At 44.7% G+C, this 24744-nt stretch overlaps 1 protein-coding gene and 1 long non-coding RNA gene across 12 annotated transcripts in view; one reads left to right on the plus strand and one right to left on the minus strand.

Moving 5' to 3' along the window:
- Window positions 1-24744, minus strand: part of RGS22 (regulator of G protein signaling 22) — a 112563-nt gene that overhangs the window by 15855 nt on the left and 71964 nt on the right. For 6 of the 11 annotated variants that reach the window (XR_005595201.1, XM_039527818.1, XM_039527823.1 and 3 more), the window contains 8 exons: window positions 17139-17333; window positions 13285-13377; window positions 12447-12613; window positions 9590-9752; window positions 6552-6710; window positions 4577-4645; window positions 4125-4232; window positions 955-1116 (listed from right to left, as the gene is read on the minus strand). Coding sequence is in view for 10 of the 11 variants with exons in the window: in XM_039527818.1 (XP_039383752.1) it covers window positions 955-1116; window positions 4125-4232; window positions 4577-4645; window positions 6552-6710; window positions 9590-9752; window positions 12447-12613; window positions 13285-13377; window positions 17139-17333 (1116 nt within the window). In the remaining variant the exon portion in view is untranslated. Of the gene's footprint in view, window positions 1-954; window positions 1117-4124; window positions 4233-4567; window positions 4646-6551; window positions 6711-9589; window positions 9753-12446; window positions 12614-13284; window positions 13378-17138; window positions 17334-24744 lie in introns of all 11 variants that reach the window. The other 5 variants (XM_039527817.1, XM_039527822.1, XM_039527820.1 and 2 more) reach the window with 5 other exon arrangements.
- On the plus strand, window positions 8735-13615 carry LOC120399511. The gene is made up of 3 exons (XR_005595206.1): window positions 8735-8847; window positions 12772-12913; window positions 13412-13615. It is a non-coding gene; the product is annotated as an uncharacterized LOC120399511 (long non-coding RNA).

The following is a 24744-nucleotide window of genomic DNA, read 5'->3' on the forward strand; positions in this document are numbered from 1 at the left end:
CCCTGGAGGACACCACTATTTACCTCTCTCCATTCTGAAAACTGACCATTTATTCCTACCCTTTGTTTCCTATGTTTTAATCAGTTACCAATCCATGAGAGGATCTTATCGCTTATCCCATGACAACTCACTTTACCTAAGAGCCTTTGGTGAGGGTCAAAGGCTTGTCAACGGCTTTCTGAAAATCTAAGTACCCTATATCCACTGGATCCCCCTGTCCACATGCTTGTTGACCCCCTCAAAGAATTCTAGTAGATTGGTGAGGCATGATTTCCCTTTACAAAAACCATGTTGACTCTTCCACAACAAGTCCTTGTGCTCTCCTGAACACAGGCATGACTTACTTACTGCTAGTACTTTGGTATAGCTCCATTAAAGTCAATAGAGCTATGCTGATCTACTGCAGCAGAGGACATGGCCTAAAGGAGACATGACTAGTTTGGGAGAACCAGAGGATGATGACAACTCAGATTGCATCTTTCCTGAACACTTACCCTTTGTAAAATTGTGTACATATTGTATATATAAGAGTATTTTCTTTACTTACAATGGTTAATACTACTGGAATGCCTCTATAACCCGAATAAACATTTTAAGAATGCCCACTGTGTTTTGTACAGCACAGTGCACATCAATGCTCAACATATAAATAATAATAAAATTTTGGACATGAGTTAATTGACAATATCCCTGTAAAGGTCCATATCATTCTAGAGTGTATATAAGCATAAAGGAATGTGGGTATGAAATTCTCAATTAATTTAAAATATTTTCTCTAAGGAATGGAGGAGGATCTGCATGGAGGAAAGAACAATAAAGCAGTGAAGCGGGTGGCATTGATGTTGACAGTAAATTGCATCAAGGCACTATAGTTAAAAGTCTCCTGAAGTATGTTAATAGATATATACTTTAAAATCTGCATGATACTCCCCTGCTCACATTATAGCACCATACCTTATATTTCTGAACCTCTTGCCAGAAGAGCACTCCGTTCTCCAGTAAATCTCCTTTCAAAGACACAAAGCGCTGAAACTGTAATGCTGTTACTGGATTCAGCAGCGCTTTACGGAACATGATTATTTCTCTAGATGAAGAAACCCACTTATTGTCCACATGCTGTCAAAAGGAAAAAAATTCACTGAATAAACTGTTTCAAAAAGCAATAACAAAAGCATTAGTTAGGGTAAACTGTCTGATTCTTATCTTTGCACTGACCCTAACTTTCAGTAGTTTATGACAGGGATACAATAGAACTTGGCAATCTTTCTTTCTTTCTTTCTGTGGTTGGTTGGTTGGTACAACATTTTTTGGAAAGAATGGATGAGAGAGGAAATGGGAACAGCCATTGCTATTAATTATGGCAACAAGCTATGTTTTAGGGAACAGTTTGAGTTTTGTACAAACAAACAACAGCAACAAAGAGAAAGGAACAGACAAACCACATTGCTAAAAACTCCAAAATGCTTTTGACGTGGACCTCACTAACAAAACCAGTTTTGAAAAGTGTTGCCATGATCACCAACAGAAGCTGGAGAGTTTGCTGCTTCTGGAATAAATTCTACAAATAGTAAAATGTGATTTATAGTCATCAAGACATTTTGGGAATCTTCATGCTTCAAAATAGATAGTGAAACAGAACGCATGAAAGGGTGAGTGAAAAGTGAAGCCAGAGGGGGAGAGAAAGAAAGTCAATTTATGCAGAAGTTCATTTGACATGAAGTTTAGAATGGAACACAACCCTCAGTCCTTCTTTACTGAGCTCACAATTCTCATGCTTTGCTATTATTCCTTGAACAGTAAGCCAACCAATTCCTCGCTGTTATCAGATGGATGACTGAAAACTACCCTATAACATCAGTATACAATCCATGAGGACCTAAAGGGAGGGAGTCATGTCCAGTGGCTAGCAAGCAAGGGGTAGAGGAGTATTTTTTGTTGCAGATAGCCTTGGATATGTAATATGAGAGCTGGAGCTGAAAGTCTGTCAATGGTTTCTCCTAACAGTAAAATAAAATCACAGGTTATACATAGTTCCCTGCTACAGTCACCCAGCCTAACTTCTGGGCACTGTGGGAATTATGACAAGCCCCTCAATGTTTCAGGACTGGGAATGCTGCCTAGGCTGCTACTGGTGATGTTAGTGCAATTGCAAGCTCCCTCCTGGCTGCCAGCCATCTGGGTGCCATTGAGTTGGTTCCTCTGCTGAGCAGCCTGTGTGTCTTCTGGCCACCAAGAGGGCAGTTCAATAGAATCAGAGGCAGCACAATTTAGTGACCTAAGGACAGGACTGAGAGCAAGGGACTTTCACTTGCTAATATTGTATCTGATACAGACTCTGACTTTCTGCCTAAGTTTCCCCATCTGTAGACTGTTGATGTTACTATTATGGGCTGTGCTTGAGTCTAGTTAAATAACTGTATAAAAACCCCTGAACATACAGGAGGAAAAAACAACAACCCCAACTCATCAGGATGATGAGTAGCTTCAACTCTTTTGACACCTCTGCGCATGAGGTTTTGTTAGCTTAACTGCAGCCAGAAAAAGGATGGTTGGGGCTACTCCTGGGACTGGCTTCACTGTAACACTGATGAGCACTCAGAGTTGGTGGGGCAATTGCTCCTCAACCCTGAAGTTCTGCAAGATTCCAGCTTGTCACCCCTCTTGTTTAACCTGTGTATGAGGTTCTAGGAGGGTTAGTAAGGAAGCAAGGACTGTGGTGCCTTATGTGCACTGATGATACCCCGCTGTATTTCTCCATGCCTTCTGACCTGTCCAAAACTGCTACATGCATTACTTTGGGTTTGTCTACACTACTAGGGTAAGTCGACCTAAGTTACGCTACTCTAGCTACGTGAATAATGTAGCTGGAGTCAACATAGCTTAGGTCAATTTACAGCAGTGTCTTCACTGTGCTGTGTCGATGGGAGACACTTTCCGGTCGACTTATCTTACTCTTTTCGGGGAGCTGGAGTACTGGAGTCGTCTGGAGAGCACTCTGCTGTTGATGTATCAGGTTTTCACCAGACCTGCTAAATCGACACCCACTGTGAAGACAAGCCCTCAGTGTCTGGGGAGATGGGCCATGGCTGAGGGCAATCTGGGTGAGTCTTAATCCAGATAAGACTGAGGGGATTCATAGATTTTAAGGCCAGAGAGGACTATTATGATCATTTAGCCTGATCTCCTATATAACACAGACAAAATGATGTTGGTTGGGGAAAGGAACTGGAAGATATGGCAGGAGTAATATCAACCCCTCAGACTGAGATGATGTGCTAATCTGTGGCTGACTGGATTCAGTCTGGACTTCTGGTTTGCTCCTCAACTGCTACTAGAATATTTAGGACAGCAGCAGCTAAACTGGCTTTTTCTCATCCTCAACTCAGAAGGAGGTTGCAATCATCTCTTCTGGATGCCGACTTTGTGACCACCATCCATGCTGTGGTCACCTAAGGGCTGAGATACCATATTGCATTCCTCATGCAGTAGCTATACACAATCCACAGCACAAACAGCTGGGCTATACTTCTCTTGCAGTGGAGATGGGTAGTGGCAACCCAAAAATCAACTTGCTTAAAGAGAAAATTAGGTAAATTTGACTCAAAAGAATCATATTACTACAGTCTTCCTCAAATGCTAAAGCCGCTTCCATTCAGAGTGGTGTGACCACCGTGATCAGGAATTGGTTAAGTGTCGGGAGATGGGAGTGAAAAAATAATCAAATGCATCCTGCTTATATGATGATATGTGACAAAAGCACAGCCCTAAGTGGGATGCTGCAAATAATTATTTCCCTAAACACAGGTACCAGTGAAAACCCAGTTAACTGAACCCACCTGCACTTTGGATTTCTTTCTATCTAGTGGTTTGCAGCAGTAATGGTGACCTGGTCTCTAGTTTGAATTCAACAGACAATAAAATTTAGACTGAATAAATGTATACAACTTGCACGTTGGCAACCACAAAGAGTTCACTGCTCTTCAAGGGGGAAAAAACTGGCAAATGTCTCCTGAAATGTCATATGACTGAGGTTTAAGATGTTTAAAATCGATATTATCTTAGCGCTGTAAGGTTAAAATACAATTCTAAATGAAACAGATACTGTGTGATATGATTAAACTTGCCCATTCTGCTGCATACTTCACATTCTCTTTTGTGTCTGCATGTAATCCACTCTCAATAATAAATAAACTACCAGATGCTGGAATGAACAGCTTGTCCCAATAAGCCCACTGCATGGGAAATACAGATGAATGTGCATTAAAGATCCAGTACCAATTATGAGTCCCAGAGGAGTTCAGACTGCTGCACAGTCCCTGGGGGAGACTTGAATTGCTCCAGAGTGACCCCTCTGGCCAGTACAATTATTGCTGAAAGTCCCATCCAGTTGGCGGCCAAATTAACCACTAATGTCAGCAAGTACAACTCCACTGAAGTCAATGTAATTACACCCACTGATGCCAGCAGTGAACTTGGGCCTAGATATGTAAAACAGGGAAACAATGACGAAATCTCCAGGCTTCAACAGGGAAACAGAGGAGTACCAGGGAAAAGAGACATAACATACTTTACTTGCCTTCCAGGACCCAATCTTCTTCTCATTTCTCTGGATTAGGAGATCTTCAGCTATGTCCCTTATCTGTGGCTGAACACAAGATTATCAGTATGTTCATATGCCAAGTACTAAACTCTTCTTGTTTAATGTGCAGGCTATAATGGGTTTGGATATGAAATGCTCCCAGCTTTTAAGTCATCTGCTTCAGAAAAGGTAGACTTGATCAGGCAGCCCCTTTACAGCCAAAACACCCACCTAAATCAAGGGAAGACTGTCTGAATAAGAGCTGCATGGTCAAACCCAGCACGTTTGGTCACCCTGAATTATGAAGATGGATGGAGAATATAATCTGGTTCACTTCCTCTAAATAAACTCTAAAGCAGCTGTTCTCAACCAGATTCTAAAGCCCTGAGCCCAGCGTCTCCTCTGGGGCTGAAGCAGGGAGTGGGACTAAAGCCCTAACCCTGACGCCCTCCACGGGGCTGAAGTCAGGAACAGAGTTGCGGGACTGAAGACAAGCCCTGGCGCCCCCACGGGGCTGAAACCAGGAGAGGAGCCACAGGTAGTCCTGAGCCTCAGCACCCTCTGTGGGTCTGAAGCCAGGAGCAGAGCCATGGGGCTGAAGCCTAGAGCCTCAGCACCTGAAACTGGGTGCAGAGCCACGGGGCAAAAGCCCCAAGCTGTCCCCCCTGCCATGGCTGAAGCCCTGAGCCCCTCAGAGCTAAAGTTCTGAGGCCCCACACCCGGTGGCTGAAGCCAAGAGACCTGAAACCCCCACCCCACACTGGGCCCTGGAGTTTTTATAGTAAATTGGGGTACGTGGGCCTCAGAAAGAAAAAGGTTGAGACTCCCTGCTTTAAAGGGCCTTTTCATCCCCTCACTTTGTGGTAAGATAGAGAACATAGTAAGGAAACATAAATGGAGATAAAAAAATACCAAAAGCCCCTATGATTGTTACAAATCATAGTTTTGCAAATAAAATAATTTGGCTTACTTAAAAACCTACAAAATACTGATTTGTGAAAAGCGTCCAGTGCTCTAAATCAACAAATAGAGAGATGGACTATCCAATCTGCCCACATTTTTGTAAGCCCTTTGAACTCTCTTTATATTAAAAAAGAATTAAAACTAAGTTACATGTCTGATTTGAATGAATTCAGTGCCTGGTTGGAAATGGCAGGTTTTTCCTCAATCAGTACAATACAAACTCTCCATTCAGTTTGTGTGTCTGTCTGCCTGCTAAAAGCAGGATTTTTTGCTAGTCTCAGCAGCAGTGTTATTCCTCCTACCGCCCACATAGATCCCATCCTAGCTATACTGCCATAAAAGTCAGTGAGGTAGAAGCTATGCCCATAGCAAAAAAGCTAATGTATGATGTGCCAGCAGGAGCAAAGCTCTCCCTACTCTGAACACTCATGTGTAATTTAACTGATCATTCTTCAATGTAACCAGTCAGAAGCCAGGCCTGTAGCCAGCCAGTCTTCCCACTTGGCAGCTCTGCAGGAGGCCTGGAGTAGCTCCTATAGGCGATACAGCTTCAGGTGGGAGGACATGGGCAGCGTGAGAAACAGGAGTAGCAGAGTGTGGGAAGCCAGCTCATTTGCTTGTGCTCTTGTCTCTCTGAGCATCTCTGCAACTCTTTTCTGTGGAGCTGGATTTCTTCTGGGTGTGACTATGTGTGGGGTATAGAGGGTGAACTCCGCTGCAAAGGTCCAACTTTTCCCCACATTGGCTGACTGTGAAGGCAGCATCAACTGCCTTCTTCAGCTTCAGTGGCTAACAAGGCCATCAGCAGGATTGGGCTATTAGAGGGAAAAAACCTCATCCACAGGCATCAGCGTAACGTGGCAAGCTGTATGCACAAGTCACTTCCCTGGGGTTTAAATTCAATATGAGCTATGATTGACTGTCATTTTTCTGTACCATCTTACCCTAACAGTAAGCTACATCTCAGCATGAAAACAGTACTGGGATGGGCCATAATTTGAAACATTACCTTTGTTTTTCTACGTGCCCCAGATTGTTCTTTTGCCAGGAACAACGGCAGCCACTTTTTTTCTAGCCTCATCTGGACGTATTTTTGAATTTCTAGCAGAACTGCTGAGGAAAGTCGATCATGAAGTATGTGTCCCCAGCCTCCACCTGACTGCATTAGCTAAACAATCCAAATACAACAACAGGTTAGAGAAGCTCTTTTGTGTATGGGCAAAAGTCACTTATCCCTTGTGACAGATGCAATACTGTGGAACCATGGACTATTCAAAGACTATTGTGTTAGCTTCATAAATATTAAGTGTATCTTTATGGGCTGGCTAATGACTGCATTCCTGGCTAAATGGGTCAGATAAGGAATGGTTCCTGCAGGAACTAATGTCAATTGGAGAAATTAATGCAAATTCCCAATAATGAAACAATGCACCTAGCAAGTCTTCTTCAAGTTTCAATCACTGAGGAATAGCCTAGACTGGCCTGACCTGGTTCAAAGGCCTTGGCACACAAATGATTTGAAACTGTATAAAATACCTTCCCTGAGTTGAGGAGGGTCTTACACACATCACCCAAAAACTGACAGGCAGGATGCTGTGTCCAGCAGAATCACACCCTGCGAGAATATGTTAGACCTATCTGAGTCTGCAAGTGGGAGATGGAAGACCCACCTGGTAAGGTAGGCATACGTATAAGCTGTTTATGATTTTTAAAGATGTGTTTTCTCTGAAATTCTTTTGTTCTGAATAAATAGTACTTTGATTTATGAGAGTTGGATGGTCACTGAATAACACTGTCATTGCCCCAAAGAAAGCATAAATTGCAGGTGCTGATGTGAAGTCAGATCTGCTGAGGCAATCAGAGTGAATTGCAGGAGCAATGCACTTAAACACAAGCATAACTTTAATCAAAGCATGCTTAACCAAGGATCACAAGTACTTTTCATAAAACGGAGCAGATTGCAGTTGGCCCTATCACAGAGAGGTATGGTCCACAGAGACTACAGGTTGCAGCATAAAGTCCTCCATCCTGATCCAAGCAAATGTTACAAGCATCAAGCTAGAACACAACACTACATGCTTTAGACATGCTGTTACCTACAAAAAAAACAAAACCAGGAGTACTTGTGGCACCTTAAAGACTAACAAATTTATTTAAGCATGAGCTTTCGTGAGCTACAGCTCACTTGAAGTGAGCTGTAGCTCACGAAAGCTCATGCTTAAATAAATTTGTTAGTCTTTAAGGTGCCACAAGTACTCCTGGTTTTTTTGCAGATACAGACTAACACGGCTGCTACTCTAAAAGCTGTTACCTACAGTTGGCTTTACCTCCCTACTAAAGATGAGAGCCGGAACAGACCACTTTGACTTAAAGCCACTTTGAGCTGTACTGTGCATTACTGGGCTGAAGCCAAGCGAGATCTGAGCAACGGGGTGTAAATTAATTAGGCACTGGGGAACTTTTGAGGATGAGAGCGCGTATACCAAAGAGATGGAGTACACCTTATCCAAAATGGAACCAGACTGTTGGAGTAGAAATTGACAAGGTTTTAGGAGGTTTGTTTAAATGCAAAACTGAGGAAAAGCTGATGAGTGCTGAGGAGCACTTAGGTTAGACACAGGTATCTGCTAAGGTTACCAAAAATACAAAAGTAAATTGAAATTAAATAATCTGTTAGAAAAACAAACTGGGTATATATCAAGTGGCAGCTAATTAAAATGGATGCCTCTCAGTCAACACAAAGTTCTGCTGGAATACATACATGTATTTGCATAATTGTTATTGTGACGATTTTGGGAATCTGCAGACAGCTGATGAATTCTATTTGAAGCTGGAGTCTCTATGTGTATCTGGGTCAGACTGCAAACTCCATATTGAATGTGGGGCTTATTTGCCTTCTGTCTTTTGCCTCATATTGAATTAACACCCACAAGAGGTGACAGGAGACATTCTTGCACCTGGCACTGGGCTAACAATAGAGGGTTGTTGAACTCTGGTGATCATCCATTTAAATGGCATACCTGTGGAAAAAGATGGCTACTGCCCAGGGCAAACCAGGTTTTCCATATCTGAGCTCCTGGTGGGGGGAGGGAGTAAACAGTCAACACCTGTTTGATGACTTTGATGACCTGACAAAGAGGACTGGAAATTATAAGATAAAGGGTCTGTCAGCACCCACTGTAGAGAGCAAAAGGGCATTGTCTGAAGGGGTCAGAGGGAGACTCAGTTTTCAGAGGAGAAGCCAGAAGAAGAATCCTGGACACCCAAGATGACTCTGACCTAAGCCCAAAGAACATTCAAGATTGGTGAGTAAACCGAGGCAGGGAAATGTGTAAAGGCATTTTATTGATTTGTCTAGAACTGTATAATTCTTTAGCTATCTACAGTAACGAGTGATTACTTTTGGAACCTTTCAAGGCCTGTTTCAGAGTGGTAGCCGTATTAGTCTGTATCAGCAAAAAGAACAAGGAGTCTTTGTGGCACCTTCAAGACTAACGAATTTATTTGGGCATAAGCTTTCGTGGGCTAGAACCCACTTCATCAGATGCATGGAGTGGAAAATACATTCATCTGATGAAGTGGGTTCTAGCCCACGAAAGCTTTTGCCCAAATAAATGTATTAGTCTCTAAGGTGCCACAAGGATTCCTCGTTGTTTTTTCAAGGTCTGTATGTCTGTCTGCTTCCACCATCACGAGTCCCTAAGGAGGTGAACTGTAAGCCTGAGGGCCCACAAAGTGGATCTCTGGGCAAGGGTGTGTGTAAGCAACTGGGGTGTCTATGGGGGCTCAGCACTGGTCCTAGGGACCTCGGGCAGCTGGACCCTGAAGTCCTATTTATGCAAAGGGGTAACACACAGAGAGCTTGCCCAGAAAATGTGCCAGAGAGGCACAAAGAGATGGTGGAGGAGCCTATTCAGACTCAGGAAGCTTAAAGCCTTTATGCCCAGTACGTGGGACCCAACCACAGCAGCCTGGAGCATGTCCAGCAGGGGGAGCTCTGCCAGAACTGTGACAGCTATGTATAAATATTGTTTTATATACAGATACCTGGTCTTGTTGTTCTTTTGTAGCTGGACTATTGGGTCCAAAGAAGTATTTTTTATTTAGGTACTTGTTTTTAATATCTTTAGATTTTTCCTCTCTTTTTTCTTTTTCCTTGTGGAGCATCCTTCTGAATTGTTCAATGTCTATCCAGCACATGAGATCCATGCTACAAACAAATCAAGGAGAATATTCTTCATTATTCCATGTTGATGTCATTTCCATCAGAATTCTAACAAGTTATTATTTTAATTACAATTAACAGAAGTGGAAGCAAGTGTCCAGATCTTGCATGCTATGTCAGAGGATATACTTTTTGCCTCAATTGTACCTTGCTAACATGAGAATGAGTATGCCACTTGTTCAGCACTCAGATGTAGAAGGGGAATGCCTTTAAATCCTAGTCTACAGTAGACCAGACCAAATAATTTATTTGATGAATTTGTCTCTTTTTGAATCATCTATTAATAAATTCCTATTTCCTCAAATATTTTATTATCCATATTAAAAGATGAATAATTTCTACATAAAATTCCTGGTCTGTAAATTGCTTGTAATCAGTTCAACATGAGTATTTGATATTAAAAATTCCAGCTTTTTAATGGGATAATCTTGATTGGACACACAGGTTACATGATACTGGGTTTGTTCCTTAATTGGAGAAGAAAAATATTTAGAATGCTCACACTTCCAAGTTCACTTTCTATGATTATTCCCTATTAAAATTTAGTGTTTCTGTGAACATTCCTGACAGTAAACTTGTTTGCTAGAATATTTGCAGAAAGTGAAACATGCAGAGGCAGACCCAGCCAAGCCACTTCAATTTCTTGTTCTAATAAATATTTACAGACTTTTATTTCGTTTTTTGAGATATTAGCTCATGGGTAAAATTTACAAAAGTATCTAATTGATTTAAAAACTGACGTCCCATTTTCAAAAGTCCCTTGGGTACTTTGGAGTTTAAGTCCTACTAGGACTTACTCTCCTAAGTAGAGCTAGTTGGAAAAATTCTAGCAACGTTTCATTGGAATTTGCCGATTTGTCCAAATTGGAATGTATAACGGGGACAATTCAGTTTCAAAAAAAGTTCAGCTGGAACACTGCCTCGTTTCCTAGCAGTTCACCCACCCAGTTCCTTGGCAGCCCACTATACAGACTGCCTCAGAGTTGGGGACCACAGAACTTCCAGGGTCTGCGGCTATGGGGCAGCTTGCTAGGTAGACTTCCTCAGAGCCAGGGGCCCTAAAGCTTCCAAATCAGAACGAAACCATAATTTAAAATCTCAAAATCCTCCATGAAACGGAATGCCTTTTCTCCACAAAGTTCTACTCCTGTCACTTAGGCACTTTTGACTCTTTTGCTCCACGCTAGTCTATAATTATATCACCATTTACCCTGGACCAGTAGACAACACCATCAGCATTAGTTTCGGGACGGGGTGGGTAAACTACGGCCCAGGGGCCACATCCAGCCTTTCAGATGTTTTAATCTGGCCCTTGAGCTCCTGCTGGGGAGCTGGGTCCGGGGCTTGCCCTGCTCCGCAAGGCTCCTGGAAGCAGCGGCATGTCCCTCCTCCAGCTCCTACATGTAGGGACAGCCAAGGGGCTCTGCACGCTGTCCCCATCCCAAGCACTGCCTCTGCAGCTCCCATTGGACAGGAACTGCAGCCAATGGAAGCTGCCGGGGCAGTGCCTGCAGACAGGGCAGCGCACAAAGCCGCCTGGCCATGCCTCCATGTAGGAGCCGGAAGGGGGATATGCAGCTGCTTGAGGTAAGCGCTGCCTGGAACCTACACCTGACCCCCTCCTGCGCCCCGACCCCCTGCCTTAGCCCTGATCCCCCTCCTGCCCTCTGAGCCCCTCAGTTCCAGCCCAGAGCACCCTCCTACACCCCCAACCCCTCCTCCCCAGCCCCACCCCAGAGCCTGCACCACCAGCTGGAACCCTCCCCCCCCCACACACCCCTGCCCCAGTCCAGAGCCCTCTCCCACAGCTTGAACTCATTTCTGGCCCCATCCCAGACCCCTCAACCCCTCCTGCACCCCAACCCCCAATTTTATGAGCATTCACGGCCCACCATACAATTTCCATAGCCAGATGTGGCCCTTGGGCCAAAAAATGTGCCCACCCCTGGTTTAGGGAAACCTAATTTAAAGAAACAGATAGGTGTAAAAAGGGCTTGGAAGGCTGAAAAAGGAAATATTTTAACTATTTTGAGCAGTTACTTAAGAACTGAGTACTTCTGCAATTTTCTGGAATGTTAAAAATATGGGGACTAATGTGGGAAGATATAAAGAAGTTAGGGACAAAACTCACATTTACTTCTGTTGAAACGTCTGCTTAAATCTTTATTTTACATATGTAGGCTCAAATTTTGAAAATTGTTTGTGTGCATAAATTACACATGCAGTTACTGTGATGGTGTACTTAACTGTGTTAACTGCATGAACCAAAACTGCAGTTGCTTACACACTTATGATAGCTGTGTGCTCAAATTCTGTGTGTATATATTTGTAATTCTGAGCCTTCAATTTGAAAAAAAAAAAAGAAGTTCAAATTGTGCTACCAAAAGCAAGTTTTATTCATTATAGATCAAATTCTGTGTTGGGTACATGTCTTTAAATGGCCATGGGACACATGCAGGAAGAATTTGACCACAAATGATTTCATAACAGGAGATTTATTCTTAACAAACAGCTGAGACTGCCATTCTGATGTCTGAACAAAATTCTCATTTTAGTGCATACATATCATTCTCAAAAAAATGGATAGATTGCAATCCTGTAACCCTTACATAGCCAAAACTCCCATAAAAGACAATGGGCATTTTGAGTGCAGAAATGACTGAAGAACAACACACATACACGGCAGAATGCTCTTCAAGAAAGAGTCGGAACTGTTCTAACTCAAGTCCATTGCGGATCAGGTCGTGAAGGCTCCAGCCTCTGTATTCCTCAGGGACTTCACTTAAGAGCTGTGCTTCTCTGAGAACATCAGGCTGAGGTAGGGGACTGACTTCAGGAACAATACTCTAACAGAAGAAACAATTTCAATTATATAAAGAAATCTTCTGCCTCTATAACCTGGACAATCTAATAATCCTCCATTAATCCTTCTTTATTGTTTTTAATTCCTTCTCTTCTGTTTTTGCTAATTGCTGCCATGCAGTCACTTTTTCTCCTGTTACAGGAAACAATGCTCTGTCATGACCAAGCAGACAAGGAATGATGCTGCTACACAGAAATTATTACCATTGCTAAAGAGGAGCAGAATCTGTCTTGATATAAAAGCTTCCCGATTCCTAAGGAAATAAGCTGCATATATCACTAAGGTATGTTATCAGCTTTATTTTAAACATATTGGGCCAGATTCTACCCTTAAATAAACCAGTCACTTAACTGAAATCAAGGGATTTCCTCAATATTTAGGGTTCAATCCACCTCCCACTGAACCAGTAGAAGTCAGACCATTGGCTTCAATGGAGGTTGGATCAGGCCCAAATACTGATCTAACTGAGAGCAGAATTGGAACCATAATTAAAACAATGATGGCTGTCAAGCATTCATTTGAAAATTAATACTAGTCAACAGCACTGTTAGTCCATCAGACCTGCTCACAGTCTCCTTTCATTGCTGATCCATAAAGTGTTAAGCCTCTCAGATCGAAATCAAGTTTGTTTTTGTTAGTAGGTGCTTGTCTTACCTCATCCTTCTTGGAAACACTCTCTTGATGCAAAGCCTGTAGCTTTCTAAAGTACACTGAGTCCAGCTGTCGACTTTCTTCCACCAGCTCCACCTAATAAAAATAATATCTTATGTCATCCCCACAGTACATATTATAGAAAGATGGAGAGCTGGGCAGGCAACTTGCCAATGACAGTGGGTAGAAAAGAAACATCCTTGCCAATAACGAGACAGATGTTTAGAAGAAGAAAAAATCACTGCAAGTTGCATCCCTAGTAGAGCCACTGAGAAGCAGCAATCCAGTTCTTAGAAATATAGCACTCACTAGGAAATGATGCTCACCACCAATTTTGAAACATGAGCACCTCAATAGAGAATCCAACCAATAAATATGAAAGCTATAAGACAACTATTCTGTGCTTTTCCTGTTTTGTTCCATATTGTGTCAGTTGGTGGCTTTAGACTATAAATTGTTCAGGGCAAGGACTTGAGTGGTATTTTTTAATCTGTGTAACACCATGCACATATATGGTGCTTAACAACAACAGTAATTTTGTATTTGTATGCTCAGATCAGCAGTTAGGTGCATAAGTAACTGTTTTGTGCACCTATATATTGGTTGGAATATTCAAATGTGGCAATTGGACATTTATCAAACACCTACATGTTGTAGTGGTGCAGTAATCCATCACAGACAGGCTTCCCCCACCATGGTCTTAATTATGCAAGAGCTTATATGAAAGAGAAAAGACAATATTTCCAAATTAACATTTACCTAGACACTAATATCATACTCAGCACCATATATCTGAATGTCCACAGGCCACAATCTAACTCTCTTCTACTGCTGCACAACCCTTTTTTGTTTCTTCATTGTTGTTATTGGGGTTTTTTTGAGAACTAATATGTATTTTTAAAACAAGCAGGAAAATAATTTCAGACCATTTTGTACAAAGATTAAATCAGAGAATTGATAGACGTGGGATGAGACGCCATAATGAAAAAGGTTTGATTTGGTGTTTGGGTTTTTATAAAAGATATTTTGCCCATACCTCAAATGTATGATTTAAGCCTCTCCTTTATTGTTGGTTGAAATAGCTTGTTTTCTGTGGAATAAATGTACCTGTTCTGTGTTACCAAGCAAGTGGGGAAAGAGGACACAGAGAGTCTCCTCTCCCTAAACAAGTAGCAAAGCTGGATCTTTCCTAGAAGGAGAACTAAGTTGCTGAACAGTGCATTGCATCAAGAGGGCATAGTCTGAGAGGAGCAGCACAGGGCTTTCCAGAGCATGTGCTGTTCTGTCCACCCTAAGGAATATGTCTTCTCCTTTTTGCTGGACCCAACAGGCTCAGGCCCTATATTTTTTTACGCATCTGCCCAGGTCTCTTCTGTAATTAGAGTATTGTAATTTGAAAAGTTTATGCACAACCATACAACAGCAAAGCAAAGTACCACCTGTGCTGAAAGGGTGACAAAAGTTTCTCATTATATCACTAACAGAGACATTGTAGGCTACATGCATGAAATTAATATAAAGCAATCATAGAAGGTTTTAGATTTGTCACTAGACATGATTAAAATGATATGTTAAAAGAATGTTCAGAAAATGTCATCTCTCTTTTAATAAAAAATATTAAGAATTATGCTTTACAGTGAAACCACTTGGTCAGAGGAACTGCTATTCTCAGTATATGTGAAGTGTTACTAATGTTTGCAAAAGGTGTAATGCTTAGTATAACATTAGTCTGGCAAAGTCTAAATGGAATTTCATACTAATGAAAGGGTTGGCCAATTACAGCATTGTTTTTGTGGATACAGACTAACGCGGCTATCTCGCTGATACTTGACAGCATATTCTGCAGATCACTAAGAACATAGCTGAAATATCTTTCTCATGACAACGCTTGGAAAGAGAAGAGATTATGGCATAAAATGTACGTCACGACAAAATTCTGTTCTCAGGCCTGTTAGTCCTCAACCTTGAAATCCTGGTCTCCCAATATGTGTGGCATCCTCATAGCTGTTCATGCATGTAGAGCAGAGGTGGGCAAACTACCGCCCATGGGCCACATCTGGCCTGCGGGACCATCCTGCCCGGCCCTTGAGCTCCTGGCCATGGAAGCTAGCCCCCGGCCCCTCCCCTGCTGACCCCAATCCCCAGCAGCCTCAGCACACCATGAAGCCAGCGCTCTGGGCAGCGGGGCTGCGAGCTACTTCCAGGCAGCACAGCTGCGGGGTTGGCTCCGGCTGCGCGGTGTGGCTGTCAGTCCTGGTGCTCTGAGTGGTATGGTAAGGGGGTGAAGAGGTTGGATAAAGGGCAGGAGGTGCTGGGGGGCAGTCAGGGGACAGGGAGCAGGGAGGCGGTTGGATGGGGCGGAGGTTCTGGTGGGGGCAGTCAGGTGATGGGGAACACGGGAGGTTGGATAGGCTTGGGAGTCCTGGGGGGCCTGTCAGGGGGTGGGGGTGTGGATAGGGATCGGGGCAGTCAGAGAACAGGGAGCAGGCGGGGTTGGATAGGGAGTGAGGGTTCTGAGGGGGGCAGTCAGGGGGCGGGAAGTGGGAGGGGGCGCATAGGGGGCAGGGACCAGGCTGTTTGGGAAGGCACAGCCTTCCCTACCTGGCCTTCCATACAGTTTTGGAACCCTGGCCTCAGGCCAAAAAGTTTGCCTACTCCGATGTAGAGAGAATATAATAATAGTAATAATAATAATTAATTAATACTTTGCACTGCTATAGAGATTTTCAATAAAATATCTCAAAGTGCTTTACAAATATTAACAAATATACTCTCATCTATGGAGGTGTTATTATGTAATTCTCTTTTCTTTACATATAAGAAAAGAAAGCCACTTAAATCAAGGTCATAGTGAAACTACTAGGATCAGAACCCAGGTTTCCAGATTCCCATTCCTGTTAAACATATCTCTGTCCCGCCTCACCTAATGCACAGATACACTTTATGAATCTGAGAGCAGAACTTTGTCCTAACTTGTGTAATCGCTTGTGAGCAGTTGCATTTCCCAACATACTATTAAACAAAGTCCACATACAGAATACAGTCAGAACACACAGCCTTGCCTAATTACTTCTTGTTCTGATTTTTTTGTAAGAAGCAAAACTGGAATTTCCAACTTTCTCTTCTGGCTTTGCTGCTCTTATAGTTTTTCCCTCAGGATTGCTCAGCCCTTATTTTAGATCCTCTGTCTAGAGAGCCACTCCCACCTCATATCTGGATGGGACACTGGACAACCTGCCTCAGTAAGCCTGCAGAATACACTTAATTCTTTCACAGCAGGCTCACCACCTGCTTACATGGTAGAGTGTTTCAGGCAAACATTACTTGTCTGTTTTACAATATTTCCTCTTATTCTAAGCATTAGCTACAACTTAATTCTAAGCACTAAGACATGTTTGAGGCAGTTAGTCTTGACGTAGGGTCATTATAATGACACTCTGACAACACTGCTTATTATTTCTTTATGGTAAAAAAATGACTCCTTGGCTACTCGTGCTAAGTAAAATCATAGGTGTGGCCTTCAGTCAATGGTGTGATTATGAGGTAGCACAGAGCACACCATCCCATAGGGAAAGCCTGTGCCTCAGGAAGTTACATTCCCTCCCAGAGCAGAGTGGTCCAGTTCATTAGAGAACAGTGCAGGTTGCATCTTCAGAATGGTGTAGCCTGCTCTCCACAATGTCTCCTACTCATTCCATGGGTCAGTGCAGAGGGGAACTGCGGCTATGGCCCCATTTTTTCCTTTATGAGGAACACTGAGGGAGCAGTACCTGCACTCACTCAAGCCCAGTGACTTGAATGGGGATGATCAAGGGACAGAATAAGGGCCCCTCACTAGCTGGCCCTATGTAAGTTACCTTTCCATAAATGGATTTGTCTACTTCCACCATTTTCATCCATGGTACCAGCAGAAGGGTGAGGATATATTCTTCTGCTGGGTCAAAAAGATCCTCATAAGGTGGCTCAGTTTTCTGATAAATCTCATTTTTCTTATCCTGTTGCAGTCCAATATCCATGCTGGCAGAAGGAGCAATGTAAGTGGCATAAAGGAACTACAATAAAAGAGAAGACAACAGTTTTTAAACCACCATCCATTCTAATGGCCACAGTAAATAAGTTAGTTAAAGATGAGTGTGGTAGCAAACTGTTTTTTATTATCCTAGTTACTCTCTCAGTCACATCATCTTCCCCCCGCTTCCTCTATTCCCTTGATGCTACTAAGTTTTCCAAAATACAGTTTCTGCCACAGCTCCCTGACTTCCTTACTCCTACATTTTCTGCTTATTAAAAGCTTCTTTGATGACAAAATCATGCATAATGGTGATGGTAATACTTACACATTTTGCTGATCCTTAGTTGCAATCACCATAACAACAACAAATGCAGATCTTCACCTTTGAGTTACACACTGTTATTACTCTAAACATTTAACTGTAACAGGATGCACTGTTCTATAATACAATAAACCATTTTGTGAAAGATGGTTACTTCTTGCTTTTTAGAAACCAAATCAAGCAAGATTTTGGAATTTTAATGTAAAATTGAAAATTCTAAGTACCAAGAAGACTGCAGTCCTGCTTCGGGATCCACTAGCATGGACTTCTGTGCATATGCAGACCCTCACTGATTTCACTGGGACTCTGCCACAGCACAGGAGCCCACTTCAGCATATCCCAATGGAGAGCTGGGGCCTAAAATCTCTCCGAAGCAAGCATCTATGAGGCTATGATAAAATTCATATAGTTTTAAACATTCTTTACTTTTGTTGTTAGCACCGTATATCATTAAAATTGTAAGAATATTCAAAGATATAATGCAACTTTTGGGACAGATTCTAAGCATGGGTAAATCAGCATGACTCACTGACTTGAATGGAGCTACATTAATATACACCAGCTGAGAAAATAGCTTTCCTTGTTTTGTCTCACACAGCTTAGAAAGTGAAGTGAGGCTGGTCAGTTTTATTTTCTGGTTCTCATGCACTAATAAAATACTATTGTGTTTCAGTGTCTAGCACAGCAGAGGAATGTTTGAATAGTTAAAAAATAACTTCTCTTTTCTTTATTTAGCATATCAAGTTATGTCAAACTTCAACCATAAAACAAACAAACCCAAAATGGTTACTAACCTTTCTATAACTGTTATTCTTCGAGATGTGTTGCACATGTCCATTCCAATGTAAGTGTGTGTGCATCCCAAGCACAGTTGCATGATTTTTCCCCCTCATGGTATCCCTTGGGTCAGTTCCAGTGCCCACTGATGCCTGCCAGCCCCACCCCCCTCAGTTTATTTTTAACTGAGTGACTCCAATAAGAGATGGAGGATGGGTTTTAGAATGGACATGTGCAAGATTAGTAACCATTTTTTCTTCTTCGAGTGCTTGCACATGTCCATTCCAATGTAGGTGACTCACAAGCAGTTGTGCAGGAGGTAGGCTCGGAGTTCAAGGACAAGCTGACTGCTAGACTGCATGGCCGAAGTTGGCATGGTCTCTAGTCTGCTGGGTGATGGAATAGTGTGTTGAGAATGTGTGCACTGATGACCAGGTTGCTGCTCTGCAGATGTCCTGAATAGGGACTTGCACTAGGAAGGCGGCCGAGGAGGTGTGGAATGAGCAGTCAGATTAGCTAGAGGTAAAATGCCCATGAGTTCGTAGCACATCCGGATGCATAAAGTAATCCAAGATGAAATTCTCTGAGCAGAGATGGGGAGGCCCTTTCTTCTCTGCTATTGCGATGAACAGCTGAGTTGATCTGCAGAACAGTTTGGTCCTTTGTATATGGAGAGCCAAATCCTGTTTAAGATCTAAAGAGTGCAGGTGCTGCTCCTCTCTGTTCGCATAGGGTAGAATATCAGCAGGAAGATTGCTTGATTGAGTGGAATTCTGAAACCACCTTTGGGAGGAACGACAGGTGTGGATGCAGCTGAACCTTATGCTGAAGAAGATTGTATATGGGGGCTCCGATGTAAGGGCCTGGATCTCTGATACCCTTCTGGCTGAAGTGATGGCCACTAAGGAGACCACTTTCCAGGAAAGGTATAACAATGAGCACATTGCTAGCCACTCAAATGGTGGGCCCATGAGCTTTGACAAGACAAGGTTTAGATCCTAGGGAGGAATGGGTTCTCGAACCTGGGGGTATTCCCTCTCCAAGTCTTGGAAAAAACAGATCATGATCTTGTGTGAAAAAACGGATTGGTTGTTGACCTTGGGATGGAAGGCTGAGATGGCCACTAGGTGGATCTTGACTGAAGAGAGGGCCAGACCTTGTTGTTTCAGCAGCAGAAGGTACTGCAAAATGAGCTGCAGAGTGGACTTCATAGGTGGAATTCCCCATTGGGAGGACTAGATGGAAAACCACTTCCATTTTGCAAGGTAGGTGGCCTTCTATTGCCCAGTAGGACTCTACGGACCTGCGCCGAGCAAGCCTGCTCCTCAGGGGTCAGCCATAGAGCTTCCAGGCTGTTAGATGAAGGGAACTGAGGTTTGGGTGGAGCAGCCAATTGTGGTCCCAAGAGATCTGGTCTGGGTGTAGCAGAAGCAGTAATGGAATCTCCACTGAAAGGCCTAAGAGGGTGGTGAACCAATGTTGCCTGGGCCACGCCAGGGCTATGAGAATGACTGATGCTCACTTCTGCTTGATCTTCATCAGAACTTTGTGACTCAGTGGGGTAGGTGAAAATGTATAATACAGATGTTTTGTCCATGACAACAGCAATGTGTCTGTGAGCGACCCTGGGCAGTGGCCTCACAGGGAATAGAATTGATGGCATTTCCTGTTGTTGCAGGTAGCAAACAGGTCTATAAGGGGATTCCCCCGCCATTGGAAGATGTCCCTCATGATATCCAGTCAGAGGGATCATTCATGGTTAGAGGAGAAAGATCTACTGAGGTGATTGGCCAGCTGGTTCTGTGTTCCTGGAAGATAGGACACTTCTAGACTGATTGAGTGAGCAATGCAGAGCTCCTACAGCTGGATTGCTTCCTGACACATGGGAAGATTGCGCCCTTCCCTGTCTGTTTATGTAAAACATGGCCATTGTGTTGTCTGTGAGAACCGAAACAGTCTTGTTTGTAATGTGGGGTAGGAACACCTGGCAGGCTAGGCACCCCCTGCTCCCCCAAGCTTCCTGACATTGATATGAAGGGAAAGCTCTTCTTGACAGGGTTACCAGGCATCCAGTTTTCCACTAGAACACCTGGTCAAAAAGGGGCCCTGGAAGCTTCAGTTGGCACCACTGACCGGGCCATTAAAAGTCTGATCAGCAGCGCAGCAGGAGCCCAGGGCTAAGGCAAGCTCCCTACCTGCCCTGGCTCTGGGTGGCTCCCAGAAGCAGCTGCCAGGTCTCTGTGGCCCCTAGGCACATGGGTAGCCAGGGAGGCTCAGCGCACTGACCCCATCCTGAGTGGTGGCTCCATAGCTCCCATTGGCCAGGAACCATGATGAGTGGGAGCTACGGGGGGCGATGCCTGCGAGCACGAAGACAGCACATACCACGTGGAGCCGCTTGGCCACCCATGCACCTAGAGGCCACAAGGACCTGGTGGCCACTTCCTTGGAGCCGTAGTAAGTGCTGCTGGGACCCCACACATCCCCCTATACCCCAACCCTCTGGCCCAGCCCAGAGCCCCCTCCTGCACCCCAAAGACCTCATCCCTAGTCCCACCCCAGAGCCCATACCCCCAGCCGGAACCCTCACCCCCCCACACCCCAACCCTCTGCCCTAGCTTGGAGCCCCCTCCTGCACCCCAAAGCCCTCATCCCTAGTCCCACCCCAGAGCCTGCACCCCCAGCCTGGAGCCCCTCCCATACCCCAACCCCAGCCCCAGCCCAGAGCCCTCACCCACTCCTGAACCCTAACCCCCTGCCCCAGCCCTGTGAAAGTAAGTGAGGGTGGGGAAGAGTGAGCAACGGAGGAAGGGAGGATCGAGCAAGCAGGGCTGGGGCCAGTGGGGAGGGGCTCAGAGAAGGAGCCAAGCAGGGGGCGGGGCAGGGGTGTTCAGTTTTGTGTGATTAGAAAGTTGGCAACCCTACTTCTTGAGACCAGAGGCCCTGAGTTCTGAGAGATCCTAGGTGGGCTCCCCAGCTGAGGGCTGATGCATCAGATACTAGACACAGGGTACGTCTACACTACGGGATTATTCCGAATTTGCATAAACCGGTTTTGTAAAACAGAATTTATAAAATCGGGTGGAGCGCGGCCATACTAAGCACATTAAATCGGTGGTGTGCGTCCATGGTCCGTGGCTAGCGTCGATTTCTGGAGCGTTGCACTGTGGGTAGCTATTCCCTAGCTATCCCATAGTTCCCGCAGCCTCCCCCGCCCCTTGGAACTTCCGGGTTGAGATCCCAGTGCCTGATGGGGCAAAAATCATTGTCGCGGGTGGTTCTGGGTAAATGTCGTCAGTCACTCCTTCGTCTGGGAAAGCAACGGCAGACAAGCATTTCGCGCCTTTTTCCCCTGGATTGCCCTGGCAGATGCCATAGCATGGCAATCATGGAGCTTGTTTTGCCGTTTGTGACTCTCACCGTATGTGTACTAGATGCCGCTCACAGAGGCGATTCAGCAGCGCTACACAGAAGCATGCTTTTGCTTTTGCATGACAGCAGAGATGGTTACTAGCCATATTGCACCATCCAAACCCTTCCATAAATTGGAACTGAGGATGATCATGGCTACCAGTCCTTTTGTACCATTTGCTGCTAGTGCCCCTGGCCAATCAGCCAGGGGCGCAAAAGCCAAGATTGGTTACTAGCCATATTGCACCTTCCATCGTTTTGTACCATTAGCTGCTGTCATAAGTGCCCCTGGCCGATCAGCCAGGGGCGCAAAAGCAAAAATTGGGAATGACTCCCTGAGTCAATCCCTCCTTTTTGGTATCTAAAAATAGAATCAGTGCTGCCTAATATAGGCAAGTGTGCTAGAGAACCACCGTATCATAGAACCAGAGAGCACAGCTGCTCTGTGTCAGAGCCTGCAGAAATTATTATCTGTATGCTATTCACAGGGGGTGCTCCTGTAACAACCCCACCTGTTGATTCCGTTCTTCCCCCAGCCTTTCTTGGCTACCGTAGCATTGTCCCCCGACTTGTGTGATGAATTAATAAAGAATGCAGGAATAAGACACACTGACTTGTTAGTGAGAAATGAGTGGAAGGCAGCCTCCAGCTGCTATGATAGTCCAGACAGGACATTAAGCAGTGTGTAGGAGAGAAGCCCAGCATCCCACTGCTAGTCCAGGGGCAACTGAATCTTTTCTTTACACATGAAAGGTGGGGGCTGATGGAGCTCAGCCCCCTGTTGCTATGATGAGGATGGTTACCAGCCATATTGCACCATCCATCCACCAGAAAAAATTAGGGCCAATAGGCTGATGACGAGGACGGTTACCAGTCCTTTTGTACCATCAGCTGAGGCTGATGATGAGGATGGATTTCCAGCTTTTGCACGATCAGCTGATGCTGATGATGAGGATGGATTTCCATCGTATTGTACCATCAGCCGCCCATGGCGGGGGGGGGAGCAAGGATGTTGGTGTTGAGTGCTGCACTATCGCGTCTATCTGCAGCATTCAGTAAAGATAGGGTGACATGTAAAAGAGTCAGAGGATTGTTTTACCTTTCGCTTCTGGGGGTGGGTGGGGGGTGGGTGAGTAGATTGCCAAGCTATGCCCTGACCCGGACACTGTGTTTGACCCTAGAAGCATTTGGAGCTCAGCCAAGAATGCAAATAATTTTCGGAGGCTGCAGGAACTGTGGGATAGCTTCAGTCCTCCAGTCCATGAGCATCCATTTGATTCTTTGGCTTTCTGTTACGCTTGTCACGCTGCAGTGCGCTGAGTCCCTGCTATGGCGTCTGTCTGGAGATTTTTAAAAAAGGATTCTGAATTTCATCTTCTGTAACGGAGCGCTGATAGAACGGATTTGCCTGCCCTTACAGCGATCACATCCGCATGGTCCATGCGGGAGCTCTTTTTTTATTTTGATTTCGGACTGCATCGCCACCCGTGCTGATCGGAGCTCCACGCTGGGCAAACAGGAAATATTCAAAAGTTCGCGGGGCTTTTCCTGTTTACCTGACCACTGCATCCGAGTTCAGATTGCGGTCCAGAGCGGTCACTGGTGCACTGTGGGATAGCTCCCGGAGGCCAATACCGTCGATCAGCATCCACACTAACCCTAATCCGATATGTTAATACCGATACTAGCGTTACTCCTCTCGTTAGGGAGGAGTACAGAAACCGGTTTAAAGAGCCATTAAAATCGATATAAGGTGCCTCCTAGTGTGGACGGTTTTGGCATTAAATCGGTTTTACGCTCCTAAAACCGATTTAAACGCCTAGTGTAGACCAGGCTACAGACAGTTGAGGCCTTGAAAAGGGTACCCCTGCACGTTCCACATGGTGGTTCAGCCACCATGTCAGTGAATCGAGAACCTGAGCGGGAACAGTGACCACTGAGTCCAGATGATGACATAAAGGAGTGTATACCATGGCCAACCAGGCTTGGAGAGGTCTGAGATGTAGCCTCGTGTGTTGCACTACATACGTGCATGAAGCCATGTGGCCCAGAAGACTTAGACACTTTCATGTAGTCTTGGTCAGATGAGACTGGAGGAACCTTATTAGGGATGTAATTGAATGAAAACGATTGTCCGGAAGTAGGTCCATCACTTGCACGGAGTTGAGAACCACACCAATGAGCAAGGATAAGAGTGGATTTCTGGATGTTTATCAGTAGACCTAGTGCCCTGAAGGTTGATTGGATAAGATGGATGTCAGATTCCTCTTGAGCTCTGGACCAGACTCTTACCAGCCAGTCGTAGAGGGACAGGAACACATGAACTCCCTTTTTTCTGAGAAAGGCTGCCACCACTGCCATGCATTTGGTGAAGATCTATGGAGCAGCCGACAGGCCGAATGGAAGGACCACAAACTGGTAATGAACTTGTTCATAACAAATCTTAGGAATCGTCTGTGGCCTCTTCCACAGCTCCCACCTGAAGGAGGGATTGGACTTCTTCCAACAGTTGCTCATGAGAAGGGTCCCTGAGGAGGGACAGGTGGGGGGGGGGGCTAGAAAGGTGGGGTAGACAAAAATTGGATGGTGTAATACACTTCTACCATGCTTAGAACCCAGAGATCTTAGGTAATGTGGACCCAGGCACTGAGGAAGTGGAGGAGCTGGTTGGAAAAAGAAGGGGTAGCTGGATCCGGTGTTGAGGGGATTGTAATGTTGACCTTGAGCATCTCATCAAAACAAGTGCTTCGAGATCCCCGAGTGTCTGGGCCCAGTCTGCGCAGGGCCTGCTAAGGAGGATTGCAAAGGGGGCTTATGTCTGAACCCCCTGCTCTTCCTCCTCTGTTGATCTTGCCTGACTGATTGGGCAAAGTTGTGGCCAGTCTGTTGGGACCTGTAGTGCCCTCTGGATACTGCCAGGATATACAGACCCAGAGATTTC

Source organism: Mauremys reevesii, linkage group 2 (genome assembly GCF_016161935.1).
Source record: "Mauremys reevesii isolate NIE-2019 linkage group 2, ASM1616193v1, whole genome shotgun sequence".
In the NCBI taxonomy this organism is placed as follows: Eukaryota; Metazoa; Chordata; order Testudines; family Geoemydidae; genus Mauremys; species Mauremys reevesii.